Here is a 22964-nt window from a genome sequence, read left to right on the forward strand (position 1 = left end):
CTGGATCCTGGGCTCCAACATCTGGTTGCGACAACCAGGTAGAAGGGAAAAGGGGGAAAAGGGGGAGAAAAGCAACCGTGAGTACTCATCCAAAGTACTCGCAAGCAAGGAGCTACACTACATATGCATGGGTATATGCGTAAAGGGCCATATCAGTGGACTGAACTACAGAATGCCAGAATTAGAGGGGGATAGGTAATCCTGTCGAAGACTACGCTTCTGGCAGCCTCCGTCTTGCAGCATATAGAAGAGAGTAGACTGAAGTCCTCCAATTAGCAACGCATAGCATAACCCTAACCGATGATCCTCCCCTCGTCGCCCTGTGAGAGAGCGATCACTGGTTGTATCTGGCACTTGGAAGGGTGTGTTTTATTAAGTATCCGGTTCTAGTTGTCATAAGGTCAAGGTACAACTCCAAGTCATCCTGTTACCGAAGATCACGGCTATTCGAATAGATTAACTTCCCTGCAGGGGTGCACCACATACCCCAACACGCTTGATCCCATTTGGCCGGACACACTTTCCTGGGTCATGCCCGGCCGTGGAAGATCAACACGTCGCAGCCCCACCTAGGCACAACAGAGAGGTCAGCACGCCGGTCTAAACCTAAGCGCACAGGGGTCTGGGCCCATCGCCCATAGCACACCTGCACGTTGCGAACGCGGCCGGAAGCAGAACTAGCCCCCTTAATACAAGAGCAGGCTTACGGTCCAATCCGGCGCGCGCCACTCAGTCACTGACGTCACGAAGGCTTCGGCTGATACCACGACGCCGGGATACCCATAACTACTCCCGCGTAGATGGTTAGTACGTATAGACCAAATGGCCAGACTCAGATCAAATACCCAGATCTCGTTAAGCGTGTTAAGTGTCCGCGAACGCCGACCAGGGCCAGGCCCACCTCTCTCCTAGGTGGTCTCAACCTGTCCTGTCGCTCCGCCTCAAAGTAACAGTCGGGGGCCGTCGGGAACCCAGGCCCACCACTACCTGGATGGAGCCACCTGCCCCTTCAGCCCCCATCTCCGAACAGTATCACAGGTAATGTAACTGTGTAAAGTATATCGTATATGCCCGTGATCACCTCCTGAAGTGATCACGGCCCAGTAGTATAGCATGGTAGACGGACAAGAGTGTAGGGCCACTGATGGAACACTAGCATCCTATACTAAGCAGTAGGATAGCAGGTAATGATAACAACAGTAGTAGCAAGGACAGGCTATGCATCAGGATAGGAATAACGGAAAGCAGTAACATGCTACACTACTCTAATGCAAGCAGTATAGAGAAGAATAGGCGATATCTGGTGATCAAGGGGGGGGCTTGCCTGGTAGCTCTAGCAAGAGAGAGGGGTCATTGATGTAGTCGTACTGGGTAGCAGCGGCGTCGGTCTACGTGTCTAGCGGAAGAAGAGGGGGGAGAAACAATAAATACAATGCAAACAGATGCATAACGATGCATCACAAAGCAAAGCGTGGTGCTAGGCGTGCCCTAACGCGGTATGAGGTGATACCGGTGAAGGGGGGAAACATCCGGGAGAGTATCCCTGGTGTTTCGCGTTTTTGGACAGATGAACCGGAGGGAGAAAGTTGCGTGTTCGGTATGTTAGGGAGGCGTGGCGGACGAACGGGTTGCGTATCCGGGTTCGTCTCGTCGTTCTGAGCAACTTTCATGTATAAAACTTTTTCATTCGAGCTACGGATTAACTTCTATGATTTTTCAAAGTTTTAAAATCTATTCTGAAATTATTATTAAATCTAAAATGGGGTTATTGCATCAGCAGGACGTCATCATGACGTCAGCAGTCAACAGAGTTAACTAAAGTCAACCCTGACATGTGGGGCCGTCCTGTCATAGTCTAACATCTAATTAACAGTTTTAATTAACTGATCAAGTTAATTAGGTACTAGACAGAGTTAATAAAGTTAATTAATTACCTACTTATTTAATTAATTAACTAATTACTTAATTAATTAATTTTATTTTTTAAAAATACATTTTCTTCTAAACGTTTTGGGGGCGGGCCCCACTATCATAGGCCCAGGGGGCAACCGGGCGAAGTGGGCGAGGGTTAACGGGCGAGCGCCCGAGGAGGCCGGACCTGGGCACGCACGGCACCAGGGGGCTCGGGCTCCGCGGCCGGGCGCGGCCTCCAGCTAGGCCACCGGCCACCGCAGAATGGAGGGGGGCGCGGCCAGCGGCAGGAGCCCAGACGCCGTGGAGCGACGAGGGCGGCGTCAGGGCATGTCCAGGCGGAGGCAGGGTTGGCGCGGCTGCGCGCGGACAGCAGCCGCAGCAACGACGCGGCGAGGGCAGTGACTGGGCACGGGCGGCCAACGCGGCGACGACGGCTACAGCATCTACGGCGGGGGAATCAGAGGGCGAGGCGAGGGCTACTCACATCCGTTGCAGGGGATCGGCTCTTTGAAGCGCGAGGTAGCTGTCCGGGAGAGGTGGTGGAGCACGGCGGCAACGAGGGCTGCGCGGGTGTTGGAGAGGCGGGGCGGAGCGGTCCGGCGATGGGGTCGGGGAGGCGGCGAGCGTTGGGGGTCCTTCCAGATTCAGGAACGGGACGAGGACGGCGAGGTCCGGCGGTGAAGTGGCCTCGACGGGGCGCTGGCGTGGTGGCAGGAACGGGGAGGCGTTCAGCAGGGTCCGGCGGGGTCGAACGGCGTCGGCGCCATCGGGGTAGAGATGAGGGGCGTGGGGCAGAGGTGAGGGGGATATCTCGATGCAAAACGAGAGAACGAGAGGGAGAGGTGGATCGGGGGAGTGGGGTGTAGCGGGCTAGGGTTTGCGGGTGGTGGGGGGGGTTATGCGAGGAGAGATGGGCCGGTCGGGGTGGGCTGGCCGACTGGGCCGGCCAGTTGGCTAGCTGCGCCAGTTGGCTCAGCTGGCCAGGGGGGGTTCTCTTTTTCATTTTATTTTCTATTTAAAACTTTGCTATTGTTTTCAATTAAACTGTAAATAGTTTTGTTAGATATGAGACTTGCCTCATAAAACAAGCACATTATTTCTACGAGTCACAAAATGTTCGAGGCCAAAATGAGTTGTCTAATCATTTCTAGAAATTGGAAAGGCCAATTTTAAATGTTGGCAGACCACTAAATAAATTTCCAGGGGCACTTTTGAATCACAAAAGAGGTTGGTTCCAACATGATAATTAACCAGAGATTATTTGCCACACTTTGAACATTTTAGTTTTAATATTTTAAAACTTTTACTATTTGCCTGATTTTGAATTTGAATTTGAATCGGTTTGAACTAACGTGAGATTAACAACAGTAACCGCGATGGCGTGGCATCATTAGCAGAGGTTTACTGTAGCTTAATTATCCGGGCGTCACAATTCTCCTCCACTACAAGAAATCTCGTCCCGAGATTTAAGAGGGGAGCAAGGGGGGAGGAATTTGGTTACGAATTTCTAACGGGTCTTCTTGGTGTTGGTTGCTCTTCTCGAAGAGGTTCATTCTTGTGCTTCAGTCATCACGATGAAGTCGGTGTCCTTTCTACAGGACTCCGTCGTACTTACTAAAGAATAAAGGGTGGACATGCTGGGAGAACTGACCTCTACCAGGTAGACTATCTGGTCGATAACATCGAGGAAGGTGGCGAAAGTAATTCTCGAATTGAAACTTACAAAAATATCGAGAGCAAAGTAAGAAGGTATCATGAGAAGTTTTGAGTGGGTAGGCAATCGTTCGGTGCCTGAAACAAAGTGTGAAAGGGATTCAGAGCAATGGGAATAAGTATTGCGTCTGATACCAGAATAGATCACTAGGCAGGTGGCCCGTGAACTACATACGAAGTCAAGCTCTAGGAATAACTTTGGCAACAGGGTGTATAGGAGAGTCAGGTTTCGATCCTGTGGAACTGTGGGTTATGGGCCCACTATGTGTATCAAAGTAGAAAGGGGCTGACATCTTGCACGGTCACATTAGCAAGGCATGTCAGAGGGTAGCCTGTCAGTTATGTCAACAATAACATTGATACCAAGGGCGAGGGACGAAGAGAACCATTTTCCTGCTTGTTGAACGAGGCAGACCAATAGGCAAGGTTCTCGTCCATCGGTGGTTACCGAAATGTCATCAACAATGGTAACAGGGTCTTACTAAAAGAGTGGTACAATGAGGTGCTTACCTAAGCATGGAACTATCACTGCTTAGATCGTATAGACCATAGAAAGGGTTTAAACAAACCAATGGAAAGGAAAAGGTGGTCATCAGATTAAATAGGACAATGGAAAGGAAAATGTGTTTAAACACATATTTCAAGGGTATATCCTTCCCAAGGACAGGCTGAGCATGATATCCATGACAGGATAGAAAGTAGAAAACCATTTAGGTAAGGGGGGAGGAATCTCAAGATATTACCCATACAACGGTGTTAGGATAAATGATAAAGAAAATTTAGCATTGTGCTTCAAATGCACCTTTTGAAAATCGGACTACCACAGACATGCTTCGAGATAGCATTGACATGGTCAACAATTAAGGTTCGAAGTTTGGATGCACGAAGGATCCATCAAGAACAACTTGTAGAATAAGTTTTACAATTTCCTCATGGAAGAATGGATAACCTTGCTGAAGAGGAAACTATAACACTAGGTCCTCTGGTCAGGCGTGCTAGGCATGACATCACCTTACCGGGTCATATGAGCAATGTTATAATTCTTGAAAATATGTTCCAACCATCATATCTGACCGAGATTCAGATCTGATTGGTGTCAGGATACCTCAGACTTAGGGTGCCTGAGAAGAAAAGGTGAGACACAAATTGACGATATGATTTGCAAGATTCTCGGGAAATGAACTATGGAAGCAAGTTCCGAATCATGAGTTCATCATTTAAGCCAAGGAGAGGATGAGGAGGTGGCTGATGGACTCAGTGATAATTCAACGATGGTATCCCAAAAGATGGGTCTCCACAGTTATGTGGATAAGGAGATAACATTTGTCGGATCAAATGATATAGTGAAATATGCTCGAGGAGAACATACACAATTAAACAGTGGTTTAAAGGTCCACCCGAAATATGGGTTTAGGTAGCATGATCAAAGTTAGAATGGTGATTCGACAACCAATGGTCTAAGAATGAAATATCGACCATTAACTTCAAAGCAAAAGGGTTGCTAGAACTTTTGAACTCACGGCCAAGGAATGAACGGATATGGCAAGAAGTATCACCTATATCAAGAATTCTTAAGAGGTGGTGAAATTCTCACAACATTCTTGACATAAAAGATGGTAATACTCCAAGGTAAAGGAGAACAAATGCTGGATAGCAAGGATCTCAAGGTATAACACAAAACACGAACAAGTTTGTGTTGAACGGAAGGCAATCGAGTGGTCGATGATAACACAAATCATCGAGGGCAAGGATGGTATTTCTCATTAGGAATTCAATTGATATCCTTGAGGAGCTTGAAATGTTGATGATGATCATGACAATTTCTGTCGAGAGGTTTCATGGAGATGTAATCGGTCGGCGATGACATCAAGTCAATCGAATGATGAAGCGAAAGGTTATTGGAACCATGGGTACAACACAAACCTGAAATCAAGTTTGTTGTTTGAGGTGAAACAATAAGACAAGGAAGATCGACGTAAGCTTAGCCCATCGTCGAAATTGTGCTCCAGAAAGAAGGACCAGGTAGCACAGTTAAAATTTGGCACGATAATGATATAGCCGAGTAGGCTCGGAATGACGTGATCGAGTTCAGACTCGTAAGTAATGAAGGTTACCAAGAGTTGTTGAATCGTAGTGCGGACTCAATTCAGTTGTCGGTGTCCTTGAGGGGTTCTAACAATTGAGAACCCGTTGCAAAAATGGAATCGGCAAGAATATTAGTTGATGAAGAACTCATAAGAAGTTATGTATCCCGTGGTATCCTCGAGATACCAGGGGGTAATACTCGACGACGGATCAAAGTAGAGGTTGGACTGGGGTATTGCTCTGCAGAAGACAAGTGCTTAAACTTGCACGAGAAACGGTACCTAAAAGAGAACATGGTCGAAACCACGATTGCAAAGGGCCAGATCCCAGATATAATATGAACTTATACCAAGGGAGTAATTAATTTAAGAGAAGCTTTAATGATAAGATCTACATCGTGTCCATGGGCATGAACACAAAGTTCAAGGTCGACTCCCACTTCTTCAATGCATAACCTTACATTTACCTCCCCTTTTTCGAAGTTGTAGTGTTGAAAAGTTATCTGACGAAGCGTCAGCAGGGTATAACCCGCATAAATTTTGAGGTCACACAAATTAAGGAAGGCATAGGTTCAACCCGTCAGGGTATCGTGGAAACATATACCACAAGCTTTGAGAGTAAATATTACCAGCTCGAAAGCAGAGCATGGTTGGCAAAAGGAGAGGATACAAATTACCAAAGGCATTATGTATCGGAGAAAGAACTCACAAGGTTATTGAATATGAAGGACGCTGTCGGATAAAGTCCATTAAAGGATCTGCCGGTCCATAACAGAGCTGACGTGAGCATCGGCACACATCCAGAGGAAGTAACAATGCAAAGGCATTGGATTATGGAAACAACTGACTAATCCAGAGCACAAATGCAAAGGAATTATGATTTTCAATTCAAGGGATCAGAAGCAATGTCCTGATTAGGGATGGATAAGTTGAATAGCCCTAGGGGTACAATCGACGGCAATTGGATTTGTTGAGAACCAGCTCGTGTTTAAAATGACGTCTGAGCCGGAAAGATAATTTAAAAGGATCAACTAATGATTGCGTGCATTCGCACTCATGTTGAATCAATAGGACCAAAAAGACGATGCCTAAGGATACTGATGAATATTGCCAGACATATGGAAAGCATCCATAATGCAAGCAGCCAAGTATTGCAGAGCAATAAGCTACTAAGGATTTTTGGAGGATCGAATAGTATGTCGATGACCATTGTGAAACACATGAACAACTGGGGGATGAGCGGATACTCAATAAGTGCGAGAATTATCCGTAGGGGTATTCAGGTGACAAAGAACAACAAGGCAGTAAGCTCAAGGGATTATCGAAACAACGACGAGTATTTCGGGGTATCTTGTAATAACAAGACCAACTATGGATGAATGTAAGAATAACAACTGCAAGTAGTTATCCATAAGGGTTGACGGTGGAAGGGGAATTGCAAACGCGATGAACACAAGTTCTCGGGTTAACAGCGGAGAGTATCTTCAGGGTCTTCACGTGCAGCAGACGATCATCAGTAATAAGGGGCTCTCCGGATGAAAGTGATAACGAGATCCTAATGTTAGATTTAGTAAAATTCATTTAACCCGAGTAGGAGAGAGTTCAGTGTCCCAGAGTAAGGATCGAGGAGTAAAAGAGCCTAATACCACCCAGATGGCGATGTGGGCCCGTAAGGCACACAGCCATGTTAGTAAAAGTTTTTGTAATGTCTAGACTCAACTTCGGCCAAGGAGTGTGGAAGGGAGATTCCTACAGGCAGTCGGCTCTGGTACCAACTTATGACGCCCCCAATTTGACCGTACACTAATCATGCATGCAAATGGGTACGATCAAGATCAGGGACTCACGGGAAGATATCACAACACAACTCTAAAACATAAAATAAGTCATACAAGCATCATATTACAAGCCAGGGGCCTCGAGGGCTCGAATACAAGAGCTCGATCATAGACGAGTCAGCGGAAGCAACAATATCTGAGTACAGACATAAGTTAAACAAGTTTGCCTTAAGAAGGCTAGCACAAACTAGGATACAGATCGAAAGAGGCGCAGGCCTCCTGCCTGGGATCCTCCTAAACTACTCCTGGTCGTCGTCAGCGGGCTGCATGTAGTAGTAGGCACCTCCAGTGTAGTAGGAGTCGTCGTCGACGGTGGCGTCTGGATCCTGGGCTCCAACATCTGGTTGCGACAACCAGGTAGAAGAGAAAAGGGGAAAAAGGGGGAGAAAAGCAACCGTGAGTACTCATCCAAAGTACTCACAAGCAAGGAGCTACACTACATATGCATGGGTATACGTGTAAAGGGCCATATCAGTGGACTGAACTACAGAATGCCAGAATTAGAGGGGGATAGCTAATCCTGTCGAAGACTACGCTTCTGGCAGCCTCCGTCTTGCAGCATATAGAAGAGAGTAGACTGAAGACCTCCAATTAGCAACGCATAGCATAACCCTAACCGATGATCCTCCCCTCGTCGCCCTGTGAGAGAGCGATCACTGGTTGTATCTGGCACTTGGAAGGGTGTGTTTTATTAAGTATCCGGTTCTAGTTGTCATAAGGTCAAGGTACAACTCCAAGTCGTCCTGTTACCGAAGATCACGGCTATTCGAATAGATTAACTTCCCTGCAGGGGTGCACCACATACCCCAACACGCTAGATCCCATTTGGCCGGACACACTTTCCTGGGTCATGCCCGGCCGTGGAAGATCAACACGTCGCAGCCCCACCTAGGCACAACAGAGAGGTCAGCACGCCGGTCTAAACCTAAGCGCACAGGGGTCTGGGCCCATCGCCCATAGCACACCTGCACGTTGCGAACGCGGCCGGAAGCAGAACTAGCCCCCTTAATACAAGAGCAGGCTTACGGTCCAATCCGGCGCGCGCCACTCAGTCGCTGACGTCACGAAGGCTTCGGCTGATACCACGACGCTGGGATACCCATAACTACTCCCGCATAGATGGTTAGTGCGTATAGACCAAATGGCCAGACTCAGATCAAATACCCAAATCTCGTTAAGCGTGTTAAGTGTCCGCGAACGCCGACCAGGGCCAGGCCCACCTCTCTCCTAGGTGGTCTCAACCTGCCCTGTCGCTCTGCCTCAAAGTAACAATCGGGGGCCGTCGGGAACCCAGGCCCACCACTACCTGGATGGAGCCACCTGCCCCTTCAGCCCCCATCTCCGAACAGTATCATAGGTAATGTAACTATGTAAAGTATATCGTATATGCCCGTGATCACCTCCCGAAGTGATCACGGCCCAGTAGTTTAGCATGGCAGACGGACAAGAGTGTAGGGCCACTGATGGAACACTAGCATCCTATACTATGCAGTAGGATAGCAGGTAATGATAACAACAGTAGTAGCAAGGACAGGCTATGCATCAGGATAGGAATAACGGAAAGCAGTAACATGCTACACTACTCTAATGCAAGCAGCATAGAGAAGAATAGGCGATATCTGGTGATCAAGGGGGGGGCTTGCCTGGTTGCTCTAGCAAGAGAGAGGGGTCGTCGATGTAGTCGTACTGGGTAGCAGCGGCGTCGGTCTACGTGTCTAGTGGAAGAAGAGGGGGGAGAAACAATAAATACAATGCAAACAGATGCATAACGATGCATGACAAAGCAAAGCGTGGTGCTAGGCGTGCCCTAACGCGGTATGAGGTGATACCGGTGAAGGGGGGAAACATCCGGGAGAGTATCCCCGGTGTTTCGCGTTTTTGGACAGATGAACCGGAGGGGGAAAGTTGCGTGTTTGGTATGTTAGGGAGGCGTGGCGAACGAACGGGTTGCGTATCCAGGTTCGTCTCGTCGTTCTGAGCAACTTTCATGTATAAAACTTTTTCATTCGAGCTACGGATTAACTTCTATGATTTTTCAAAGTTTTAAAATCTATTCTGAAATTATTATTAAATCTAAAATGGGGTTATTGCATCAGCAGGACATCATCATGACGTCAGCAGTCAACAGAGTTAACTAAAGTCAACCCTGACATGTGGGGCCGTCCTGTCATAGTCTAACATCTAATTAATAGTTTTAATTAACTAATCAAGTTAGTTAGGTACTAGACAGAGTTAATAAAGTTAATTAATTACCTACTTATTTAATTAATTAACTAATTACTTAATTAATTAATTTTATTTTTTTAAAATACATTTTCTTCTAAACGTTTTGGGGGCGGGCCCCACTGTCATAGGCCCAGGGGGCAACCGGGCGAAGTGGGCGAGGGTTAACGGGCGGGCGCATGAGGAGGCCGGACCTGGGCACGCACGGCACCAGGGGGCTCGGGCTCCGCGGCCAGGCGCGGCCTCCAGCGTGGCCACCGGCCACCGCAGAATGGAAGGGGGCGCGGCCAGCGGCAGGAGCCCGGACGCCGTGGAGCGACGAGGGCGGCGTCAGGGCATGTCCAGGCGGAGGCAGGGTTGGCGCGGCTGCGCGCGGACAGCAGCCGCAGCAACGACGCGGCGAGGGCAGTGACTGGGCACGGACGGCCAACGCGGCGACGACGGCTACAGCGTCTACGGCGGGGGAATCAGAGGGCGAGGCGAGGGTTGCTCACATCCGTTGCAGGGGATCGGCTCTTCGAAGCGCGAGGTAGCCGTCCGGGAGAGGTGGTGGAGCGGCGCTAGCGAGGTGGCGGAGCACGGCGGCAACGAGGGCTGCGCCGGTGTTGGAGAGGCGGGGCGGAGCGGTCCGGCGATGGGGTCGGGGAGGCGGCGAGCGTTGGGGGTCCTTCCAGATTCAGGAACGGGACGAGGACGGCGAGGTCCGGCGGTGAAGTGGCCTCGACGGGGCGCTGGCGTGGTGGCAGGAACGGGGAGGCGTTCAGCAGGGTCCGGCGGGGTCGAACGGCATCGGCGCCACCGGGGTAGAGACGAGGGGCGTGGGGCAGAGGTGAGGGGGATATCTCGATCCAAAACGAGAGAACGAGAGGGAGAGGTGGATCGGGGGGAGTGGGGTGTAGCGGGCTAGGGTTTGCGGGTGGTGGGGGGGTTATGCGAGGAGAGATGGGCCGGTCGGGGTGGGCTGGCCGACTGGGCCGGCCAGTTGGCTAGCTATGCCAGTTGGCTCAGCTGGCCAGGGGGGTTCTCTTTTTCATTTTATGTTCTATTTAAAACTTTGTTATTGTTTTCAATTAAACTGTAAACAGTTTTGTTAGATATGAGACTTGCCTCATAAAACAAGCACATTATTTCTATGAGTCACAAAATGTTCGAGGCCAAAATGAGTTGTCTAATCATTTCTAGAAATTGGAAAGGCCAATTTTAAATGTTGGCAGACCACTAAATAAATTTCCAGGGGCACTTTTGAATCATAAAAGAGGTTGGTTCCAACATGATAATTAACCAGAGATAATTTTCCACACTTTGAACATTTTAGTTTTAATATTTGAAAACTTTTACTATTTGCCTGATTTTGAATTTGAATTTGAATTGGTTTGAACTAACGTGAGATTAACAACAGTAACCGCGATGGCGTGGCATCATTAGCAGAGGTTTACTGTAGCTTAATTATCTGGGCGTCACAAGTCCATGCTGACGTCAGCGTGACATCAGCAGTCAACAGGGGTGTTGACTAGCCAAACTGACGTGTGGGTCCCGTTCGTCATTGACTGATTAGGCTAATTAGAGGTTAATTAAGTTAACTAGTAATTAGGTTAATATAATCAAGATTAATTAAGTTAATCAATTAATTAATCAATTAATATTTTAATTCTTTTAATTATTATTTATTTATTTATTTATTTATTTTAATTCTCTCTTTTTTTTAACGTTTTGGGGCCGGGCCCCACATGTCAATGGCCCATAGGCCTATCGGGTCGGGCGTGCAGGCGACGGGCGCCACCCGAATGGGCGTACGCCCATGGGCGGGCAGATCGGGCGCAGCGCCGGAGCAGGGGAAGGCTGGTGGCCATGGCCTCGGCCATGGAAAGCGCGGGTCTGGCGTGGGGAGCGGCACAGCAGCGGTAACCGGGCGGCCTGCGGCAGCGGGAGGCCGCGGCAGAGCGGGACAAGGGGAGAAGGGGGCGCTGGCACTCGGCCAGGCCGTGGTGCGGCTATGCGACGAGGCGGGCGCGTGCAGGGGAAGGTGAGGCGAGCGACGGCATGCGCCAGCGTCAACGGGCGCTCGCGGGGCAAGGGTATGGTGAGCAGGGGCGAGCGCGGCCGGACGCTAGCGGGCGACGAGGAGCCGAGGCAGAACGCGGGTGGCGACAGCGTGCGGGCGGCGTGGGTGGCAACAGTAGGCGAGGCCGGCACGTGGGCGCGCGGGCGGCGGTACTGGCCGTGGCGACCGAACAAGAAAAGAGGAGTAGGGGAGGACGGGGCTCACCGAGCCCAGTAGTTGAGAAAGCGGGCTTGAGGAGTCGGGGAGGTCCGGCGCGACAAGGCGGAGGAACTCCAGTCGTTGAGGAGGACGAAGACGGGCGGCGAGGTGGTGCGGGTCCGGCGACGGAGCTCGGCGGCGGGGCAGCGCAGGCGAGGCGGCGCCTGGCGCCGGCGATGACGACGGGCGACGTCGGGCTAGGTGCGGCATCGGCGGGGGAGGGTTCTGGCGCGGGAGTGGCGACGGGGAGGTCCAGTGGCGCCGGGCTCGAACGCCCCCGATCCCGATCTGGATCGGGGAGGGAGGCAGAGAGGGAGTGGGAGCGAGTGGGGGGTAGGGTTTGACCAGGGTGGAGGATAAGGGAGGGGAATGGGGCGCAACTGGTTGGGCCTTCACCTAGTGGGGCTGGCGAACTGGGCCACGGTTGGCCCAGTGGGGGGGGGTTGCTTTGCTTTTTATTTTGTTAGTTTCGTTTTCTTTCTACTTTTCTTTTCTATTTTCATTTCATTTTGATTCATTACAGTTTTATAAAACCTAAAAGCAAGTCCCAATTTAGCAATAATAATTATTCTACTGACCTATTAATTTCAGGCAACTAAATAAGATATTCTGATATTTTATAAATAGAAAGGCATTTATATAATTGTTTTACCTACTACTTTAATTACCTAAGTGCATTTAATCCTTTTACAATAAATGTGTTTTCTCCACCATAATTTCCTATGAATTAATTGGTTCACTCCGAACACTTTAGTTTTAAAATTTAAAAAGTTTTATTGTTTGCCTGATTTTGAATTTGAATTTGAATCGGTCTCGAACTAACTCGAGATTAGCAACTATAATCGAGGTGACGTGGCATCATTAGCAGAGGATCACGGTAGCTTAATTACCCGGACATCACAATAGGTGCACTAGTTCGGCGAAGAGATGGTGATACAAGTGCAAAATAGATAGTAGATATAGGTTTTTGTAAACTGAAAATATAAAAACAGCAAGGTAGCGAGTGGTAAAAGTGAGCGTAAACGGTATTGCAATGTTAGGAAACAAGGCCTAGGGTTCATACTTTCACTAGTGCAAGTTCTCTCAACAATAATAACATAGATAGATCATATAACGAGCCATCAACATGCAACAAAGAGTCACTCCGAAGCCACTAATAGCGGAGAACAAACGTAGAGATTATGGTAGGGTACGAAACCACCTCAAAGTTATTCTTTCAAATCAATCTGTTGGGCTATTCCTATAAGTGTCACAAACAACCCTGGAGTTTTTACTAGAATAACACCTTAAGATACAGACCAACCAAAACCCTAATGTCACCTAGATACTCCATTGTCACCTCAAGTATCCGTGGGCATGATTATACGATATGCATCACACAATCTCAGATTTATCCAACCAACATAAAAGTACTTCAAATAGTGCCCAAAAGTTTCTACCGGAGAATCAAGAACGTGTGCCAACCCCTATGCATAGGTTCATGGGCGGAACCCGCAAGTTGGTCACCAAAACATACATCAAGTGGCACGTGATATCCCATTGTCACCACAGATAAGCACGGCAAGACATACATCAAGTGTTCATAAAAGACTCAATCCGATAAGATAACTTCAAAGGGGAAACTCAATTCATCACAATAGAGTAGAGGGGGAGAATAAACATAAGATCCAACTACAATAGCAAAGCTCGGGATACATCAAGATCGTGCCATAGAGGAACATGTGAGAGAGAGATCAAGCACATAGCTACTGGTACATACCCTCAGCCCCGAGGGAAAACTACTCCCTCCTTGTCATGGAGAGCGCCGGGATGATGAAGATGGCCACTGGTGATGGATCCCCCCTCCGGCAGGGTACCGGAAAGGGTTCCCGATTGGTTTTTGGTGGTTCTAGAGGCTTGCGGCGGCGGAACTCCCGACCTATCTTTTCTTTTGGAAGTTTTAGGGTACATAGGTATATATGGGTGGAGGGAGAACGTCGGTGGAGCTACGGGGACCCCACGAGGCAGGGGGGCGCCCAGGGGGGAGGGCGCGCCCCCCACCCTCGTGAGCACCTCCCGTATCTTCTGACGTGGGGTCCAAGTCCATCAGGTGGGTTTCCTTCCAAAAATAAGTTCTCCAGTTGATTTCGTTCCGTTTTGAATCCGTCTGATATTCCTTTTCCACGAAACACTGAAATAGGCATAAAACAGCAAATCTGGGCTGGGCCTCCGGTTAATAGGTTAGTCCCAAAAGTAATATAAAAGTGGATAATAAAGCCCAATATTGCCTAAAACAGTAGATAAAGTAGCATGGAGCAATCAAAAATTATAGATACGTTGGAGACGTATCACTATTCCTCACACTAATATTTTCAATAAGCAATAAGGACACCATTTCCAATTACAGTAAGAAATAATGTTTTGTTGGATATATCCCTAAAATAAAGTAATACCACAAAGTATGCTGTAGCCTACAGAAATAGCGACTGTTCTTATATCCAGCATACCAACTTCAACCTGAGAGTATCTCAACAATAACTTTTCTTAATCGTTTTTATGCACTAGTAATCACACCTTCATATTGAATTTTTTCTCTTTCGCGCAGCACACTTTTGAGCTTCAATTTCTGAATGAGGCTTCATTCTATTCCCTTTGTTGACAGACTTGTTCTTTTTTAACAGCGGGATCTTTCAGGCCCTTGTCACTATTTCTGTTCCTTTCATTCTCATTTGCTTTTTGGTTCCCTTCTGTTTCTTCTCTCCCAGCAAGATACTTGTTATGGACAGTCTTGACTGCATCTAATAATTCTTGACAATACCCAGAATCATGACTAATGTCCGAACAGACCTCACCAACAGTATTCATTACAATTGCATATCGCACGGCATTGTGTGACTCGTCTTCGCTTTGTGCACCAAGAACATCAATCTTGTGCTTCCTTAGCTGAATCTCTCTGAATTCTCTTATCCATCTTGCCACTATATACCTTTCTGGTATCTTGAGGTAATCGAACTGAGTAAACAGTCTCAGAATGTGGCAGCATAAAATTCCATCCCTGTCAAACTTTCCACATTCACAGTCAAATTGCTCAGCAGCTCGGTCTACATGCACAGTGAATATCTCCCTGTCAAATTATGGGTTCTCATACTCAAAGTTTCTTTTAAGTTCATATTTTTTATCTTTCTCAATCTCTCTCACTCCAAAAGCGGTGGCATTCATCATCTCTGTCAGGAACTTGTTGTATATGGCTCTAGTATATATCTCAGCTGCATGCCGTTCAAACCGCTGATATCCCCACATAACAGGAACTTTCTCATTATACAAGAACCTATCTTTTTTTTCTATATGTATCACACTCTCTTGGAACAATTCATATTGACGGATAAATGTTTCAATTGTGTCTTCCTCAAAACATAATCCTTAAAGTTAGAGTTGAAACTCTCACTTCTGCTTGTTGATCTAGTGAAAGGATAGAACACTCATTGGTAGTAAGCAGGAACAAAGTACTGCCTATTCTCCCACATCCGCTTGATGTGAGCATGTTTCGCACAACTGTGCTTCTCCAGCATTTCCTGCCATTTGGTTTCAAACTCCTCTACCGTCAATGACTGCATGATACATTCATCCAGGTCCTTCTCCATGCCTTGCTTCAAATGAAAGTATACTTTCAGATTCTCCCTTGCTTTCCTCCAAACATGCCAAATACAAAATCTGTGCAATGCATCTGGGAACACCTTTGGAACTGCTTTTTTCATAGCAGCATCTTGATCAGTGAGCACAACTCCTGGCTTCTTTCCACCCATCACTTCAACAAATGTCTCAAATAGCCACTTGAAAGTATCTGTTGTCTCATCTTGCAAAAGAGACCAGCCAAAGACAATTGTTCTCGAGTGGCCATTAACTCCTATTATTGGCGCAAAAGGCATGTTATATTTGTTGGTGCTGAATGTTGTGTCAAACGAAATAATATCTCCATACAACAGGTAATCCAGCCTCGACCTTGAATATGTCCAAAACAAACTAAGGATGGAATTGGAAGAATCTCTCTGTGCTTTGTATACAAAACCAGGCTTATCAACTTGCAACTTCTCAATATAATCCAAAGTGTGTTCTATGTTTGTGTTTCTTCTCTTCTCACGGTCATCTTGCTTCAAATTGTCAAGTTTCTTCACATCAAAAGTTATATTCCCAAATTTTCCACCACACAGCTTCCTAAATATGCTCATGATTTTCCTAGGTTTTATTCTGTGTTCCCATAGCAGCCTGGACAATAACTTCTCAGCATCATTCATACTTCTATGACTAAGGAAGAACTGTGTTAGAGATGGAGAAGAAACCAAATCATGGTTATGCTTCAAATCTTGGGATTGAATGTGCCATTTTCCATCTTCCAAGCAGACTGTAACATGCATTTGGCAGTTCGTTCTTTGAAGAACATTTCTCCTCCTTTTTCTTGCCCTGTATATGTCGACACAGTCTTCCTGCTCTTGTTGCAAACAAAAGATATCTTTCTATTCTTGTGGTTTCTTCCGTTCTTTATTCCGAATCCATTGGTTAGAGCTTATACATTAACAAACCTTTTAGCAGCATCCAGAGTACTGAACACCTTCCCAACTTTAGGCACATTTGTCTTCTCTATTTCATCTGGCGTTGGAAACATATACTCTTCATATTTCGAAACACTATCATCATCATCTTCATCAGAATCCCCACTGCTACTACCAATATCTTGGGTTGTGTTTTCAAGAGCATTCTCACAAGAAAGTGCATCCTACACATTTTTTTAAAAACAACATGAGCAATGAAAAATAGAAAGTCTGTATTTTCTTTCAATAACTTTCATGAAGTTACAATAGAAAACAAAAAATTACATAGTACAAACCTTATCAGAACCAAGCACCACGCTCATTGCATTGTCATTTTGAATAGAAGATATATTATCTCCTGCTAGTTCAGCATATTGATTTCCACTTTTGACAGTAGAAGAAGGACCAGAAACTCCAACACATTTTTGTTGCTGTTGAAAATTTATCTACAATTTTTGGAGCAAAACATGCAATTAAACAACCATGTACATAAAAAGAACAGATTCTTACAAACAGACTGTTTTTAGTGTTCTTTGATATACCTCTTCAATGTCTTGACCATTTGAACCATCTTTATCTTCTTCATTATCATCTCGCTCAGTCACATCTTCTACAACACATTGTGTAGTAATAACTTCTTGCGTAATTGATTCAAATCTGTCATGTGTGCTAAATTTTTCTTGACTTAACATCAATTCCTGACTACTTAGTACTTCCTGAAATATACAAGCAAGTCTATATTATTATTTTTTAACAATGAATTCTCCCTAAGGAGGAACTTCACTAAAAAATTGTTGTGCCCACGAACTTCACTTACTAACCTCTGTTTTCTTCTTCAATTCATGATACATTACATATTGGTCAAATTCAAGCATAACATCATCACCCTGCATCAAGCAGAACATATATATTAATAATAACTTTCTTTTCACAACTGTGTATAGAAACAATCTGATTGGGTAATTCGAAATATCAGTGAACAAAACAAACATCATTTTTTTCTCCTAAACTTTTATCAACTTGATCACTCATTGTTAGCATCTTTGCTTTTTCTTTGCTCTTCACTGGTTTCTTCTTACTTGCTGCTCTAGTTCTTCCACTTGAAAGCACCTAACACAAAAACAAAATACCTTTTTAGCAAGCTCAGTGGATACCATATATTCACTGTCTAGGCAATACACAATTGAATTTAGAAGAACAAGACCTGGTCTTATTAAACTGAAGATCATCAGTGTTAATCATATTCAGTGCACAATGTTTTACACTCAACTGATTCAAAGGAGATATTTATTTAATAATGATTCAGTTATCATGTTGTTTGAGAACTAGTTTATTTTGGAGACGTAAAAGATTACACACTAGGAAATTTACTAATGGTTCGTCTGTTTTGTGGCCATAAATTAAATTTAATAAAATTACAACATAGTTTCTTCAATTCCAAATTGACCACATAATAATTAGCCCTTCTAAACCAGAGTGAATCCATAATTTTTTCCTTCATTTTGTGAATTACAGAGCACAAACGGTGCCACATAGCAGTACACTTTTTTCATAATTTGGCTAACTGATTAATTGAAACTAAAATTAACTTATGCAATCATTACAAAATATCACTGTCCTCCACAACGATCTACTACTTCTTTCAACCTTGTATGTTTACAAAACAGCGCATCTGTTTAAGGAGTTTGTTGATCTGATGATGTACTGTCTGACCCTACACTAGGCAGCTACGAATATACACATCTTTTCAGATGCATCAGAGAATTCAGCATATAAAAAGTGTATGCAGACTGCCAGTACATTAGTCTATATAATCTAGATAGTTTCTGTAATGACTTTCTAAAAGACCAACAACGTCTTATGGCTGCACTTTTTATATCTAACATAAGAACAAAGCAGATGAAGAAAAGAACCTGGGATCTGGACGATCGGCTTGAAGCACGTAGGTTTTCGATTGCCATGGCCGCCAATACTGGTGGATTTAATGTCCTCCCATCCAAGCCGAAGAATTCCCCACCGGAAATCTGTGTCGCCGCCGCCGGCGGCTCCATTGCCGCCATCTGCGCCGCCAATTCCTCCCCTTCGGGACTGGTCGAGAGAGTTGAGAGGTATCTAGAACAATTCCCCTGTTTTCTTTCGTTCAGAGTCTTTTCCTCCCAAGTCACTTACTTGCGGGCCCTGACTTATTTCCATAGGGACCTAAAAAATAATTCAAAGCTGCCGCAAGGTGTTTTTTTTGAAAAGTACTGGCAACATGCTTGAACAGAGGGTCTTATTTGTCAAAAACACACCACGGGCAGGAAAATTCTCCATTTCTCTTCCACTCTTTCTTTATCTCTTGCTCCGGCGACTGCCGACTCTCTCCTGGATCCCCTGTTGGGAAATTACTCTTCGCCAAGATCAACGCAGGTTTGCCCTTCGAAATCTCTTTTCTCTGTCGTTCTGTAGCTTCTAGATCGTACCTCTGGTGAAACTACAAACCCTAGGTTGAGCTTTTTATCCCCAAATGCCTCAGACACGGTGGATCTACTAAATCTTAGGGAGTTCTTCGATTCTACCCACTAGGTTCCTACTTTTGTTTTGGTTAGATAAATGAATTAATCAACCTAGTGTCAAAATCTTAGCCTACTGCACTGAAACTTTTATAGATCTATGCCTAGTTCACTCAATCCTGCCATGGAACTGGTTTCGGATGCTCTGCTACCTTCCCACAACACAGCCGTGCAACATGACAGCAGGTGTAGAAATTGTTATTTCGTCACTGCTCCTCTGGCACCTATAGGAATTGCTCAATCAATATTTTTTTTGTTGGTGACAGTTGCTGAAGGAATTGCATTTTTGTTTCAGGTGTTATATGTCAATTATTTTTGGAAACAACAAACGTAAGTTTTCATGTATGTAATACAAAAGAGCATGTGCATCACAGCTGACAAACGTGGCCAAACTAGAGCAGCATTTTTGACATGTGAAATTCCGAATTTTACTTTCAGTACTATCAGTCCTAACAATCAAATGTGATTCAGGCACAGCATAGTATTTTTACTTCCAGTACAACTTTTTCACATGTAGCGATAATCAAAATGCTAGTCTCTATTCGTTATCCCCCCCTATTGTTGTGGTGATGCCCTATGGCCTTGCAGCTCCATTGCCATGTAAAAACTTTTTAATTATTTGTTCAACATTAAAACAGAGTTAAAATTTCAAAATCGAATCGCAATGGACAAGTCTTGTTGATATAGCCTTTGGTCAATATATTCACTATGTTTTTTCTGTCTGGTGATGACAATGCTTCTTTTTTCTTCTTCTTACCAACGTTGACTTTTGTATAATTTCATCCTAATATGCTTTATTTTTAAAACTGTACATAGTAAAGTGGTTTTTAGGATGATTGTTTCTTGATAGACTGGTAGTCATGGCATTACTCTTGCTATAACTTTTGTGCTGTTATGTGCAGATGGGTTCTGTAGATCAAAGTTTCATCAACAAGAGGAGCAACCAGCGGCATCTTGACACTCAATTAAATGAGCAAAATGCATCAAAGAGATTAAAAGTAAGCACAACAATCATATCCCTCAAAACTAAATTTATTCAAAGTGCTCTTTTCTCCCCTAAATTTAATTAAACTGCTATGTGACATGTTCTTGTTTTTCCCAATTCTAATTCATTCATTGTGTCCACCAGGTCACCAAAATTAATCATATCAGTCTGCTAATCAAGTTTATATCTGAACTAAATGAGGAGCAGAAGCTGATAGTTCATAAGCTTGGGTTCGGTTCTTTGCTTCATATATCATGCAACTGCATATTGGATGATATATTTGAATGGTTAGGAATGCAGTTCAACACCACTACTTGCAGAATTAAACTAAGAAATGGTTTCAAGTTCCATTTGACAGAATCAGCTGTACACAAAATCCTAGGCATTCCATGTGGCGGTTTTCCAATACAAACAAAGCCTTCAAAACAAACTGTTGATTTCATGAACACATTTCTTGGAACAACAAAACCAACCCCAGAACACTTGTTATCGATGCTATCTGAAAATATCAGAAGAAGCTTTCTCTAGGATTTTCATGCTTCTTGTACTTTCCATTCTAATTGCACCGAATTCAAAGGGACTTCTAAGCAAAAAATACTACAATGCGTTGGTCAATATTGAGTCAGTTCCAAAATACAATTGGTGCCTCTTTACGCTGTCTTTCTTGGTTCATGAGATTGCAAAAATGCAGTCAAGTGTTGGGAAGAAGAGGTCAAACCTAGCAGGGGGTTGCAAAGTACTGTTAGTGGTAAGGAATTATTAGAATTTTAACTTCTTTTTCACTTTAGATCATGTCAAAGACAATTTTTAACTAACTTTTTATTTCCTTCCATATTTTTTGGCAAACTTTGGCAGATTGCACATTTTGAATTCTTGATCACTTCTGACTACAAGATTTCAACTAGTATGTTCCCAAGACTTCCTTTGTGGTCAGCAACAATGCTCAGATCATTCATCGCTCTAGACACAAAGCCTGGAGTCAATATTGAGTTTGGGAGGCTTGAAGTAAGTACAAAAGAGACAAATATCAAGATTAGCTTTGATTTTATAGTACTTTTTTGCTCATGAGATTTACTCAGCTGAAAATCCACTTTCATTTTTTCCTCCAAACAAAAACAGATGAAGCACATAACAGCAACTCCATTCGCTAATGCAATTACCTGAATCAATTTTGCACTACATCAATAGCAAACTGCCATCGATTCACAACATATAGGTTTGCAAATCTAATTCAGAAGCAAGAATACTTATCTTTTACTCACAAAGTAGTAGGTTCATCTATTTTTTTATGGTTGCTTCGAGCTCACTTTATTCTTTTTCAATTCTCGTTTTCTTCAAATCAGGAAAGGATTAAGCTTCAGAGTTCTAGTCAGAGATTTTGGCAGACAGTTTTAACAAACTCTATTCCAACACTGCAATCTTATGTTGACGATGTTCTCCGTTTATTACCCTCAAGTTCTCCTTCTAAAGACGAACCTCAATATCAACCTTCTACAGTTACAGCTCTTTCAGGAGTGCAATTGGGTAATGTTGTATCTAATGTTGATTCAACTCGTTCCCTGATACCCATTAGTGTAATGCAGAAACATCCGCACTTGGACTCATTCATGTATTCAACTAATTTCTTGGATTTTCCTGGCCCTCATTCATATCCTCCAAGCTTTGATTCAGAAAATACTCAAGAACTAATTGATTCAATGATTCTAAATTTCTCTGAACGCGTGCTTATTGATGAGCAAATAAATTTCGCTCCTCCAATATCTATTGGATCTCCAAGTTCCACAGATTTAGCGCTTCTAGAAGTTTTCAGCAGAGATGAAATTAATGAAAACTTTACCTATACAGTCATTTCTCCTAAAGAAGGTAATACAAACTTTTTATACAATAAAGCTTTTGTTCTGTCCACTTTTTCTTTATTTTGCAGTCCATAAATATTTTTCTTCATATTTAAACTACTTACAATATCTCCAGTTCTTTCTTATTATTAGTCAACAACTTTTCATTTTTCTGTGTTTATTCGTTGTATAAATACCAGTTATCCTGGATTCGCTTAGAAACAAACCAACATGGGAAGACTTGAATTCAACAGTAAATCGTAATTGGAGACAAGAGAAATTTAGCTCTACTCACTGGAAATTTATCTCATCTGATTCATCTGCCACAGGTACTTTCAATTTATTTTTCTTCTTCCATAATTTTTATTTTCTCTTCCTTTCTATATTTTAATGTTCATACTAGCATAATTTTTTTTTCATCTTGTCTTAATGCCAGGAGACTCTTTTTACTGTGCACCACATCAAGTCAAACTAGAAGCATTAGAAGACAAGTCAATTATCATTAATTCACATCCCTGCCATGAAACACTTACAGAAAAATGTGAAACCAATCTCCCATCTACTCAAGTGTCTCAACCAGCATCTCCACCTAATTCTTTCCCAGCAAACTACGCTGAAGACAACATACCAAGTTTCAATGCAATAACCGATGCACTACAAGATACAGTCCCACCCTGTATGACTTCTTATCAAACAAGCATCTACTCTCATCTGGGTTCTTCGTCCAAACTTGACAAACCTGAGACTCATACATATCCTAGGATTTTCAATGCTAATACTCCATTCCTGTATAGCAATAGTCCACTAAGGCCTTTCAAGATTAATTCTCCGCATCAAGAAATTTCCTTTGGAACTCCACTTAACGATCCAGCATTGCTCAAACTGATGGAAGAATTTGAAGCTAAATCTAAAAGGAATTAGATAGAGGCAGGAAAGAAGCAGTTTCAAAACTTCTCTTCTGCAAAAATTATTCAGCGGCCCAACTATTTGCAGTT

At 44.3% G+C, this 22964-nt stretch overlaps 1 protein-coding gene and 1 pseudogene across 1 annotated transcript in view; one reads left to right on the forward strand and one right to left on the reverse strand.

The window, feature by feature from the left end:
• The window catches only part of LOC147961751 (uncharacterized), a 29827-nt gene extending 27402 nt beyond the window's left edge, over window positions 1-2425 (forward strand). The window contains exon 12 of the mRNA XM_087533927.1: window positions 2036-2425. Within this exon, the coding sequence (XP_087390053.1) occupies window positions 2036-2425 (390 nt within the window). The remainder of the gene's footprint in view (window positions 1-2035) is intronic.
• Window positions 2426-14654: 12229 nt separating this feature from the next.
• On the reverse strand, window positions 14655-18558 carry LOC147961752 (protein FAR1-RELATED SEQUENCE 5-like; annotated as a pseudogene).
• Between the last annotated feature and the right edge of the window lie 4406 nt (window positions 18559-22964).

This window comes from Triticum urartu, chromosome 7A, assembly GCF_056163025.1.
Source record: "Triticum urartu cultivar PI428250 chromosome 7A, HENAU_Tu73, whole genome shotgun sequence".
Lineage (NCBI taxonomy): Eukaryota > Viridiplantae > Streptophyta > Magnoliopsida > Poales > Poaceae > Triticum > Triticum urartu.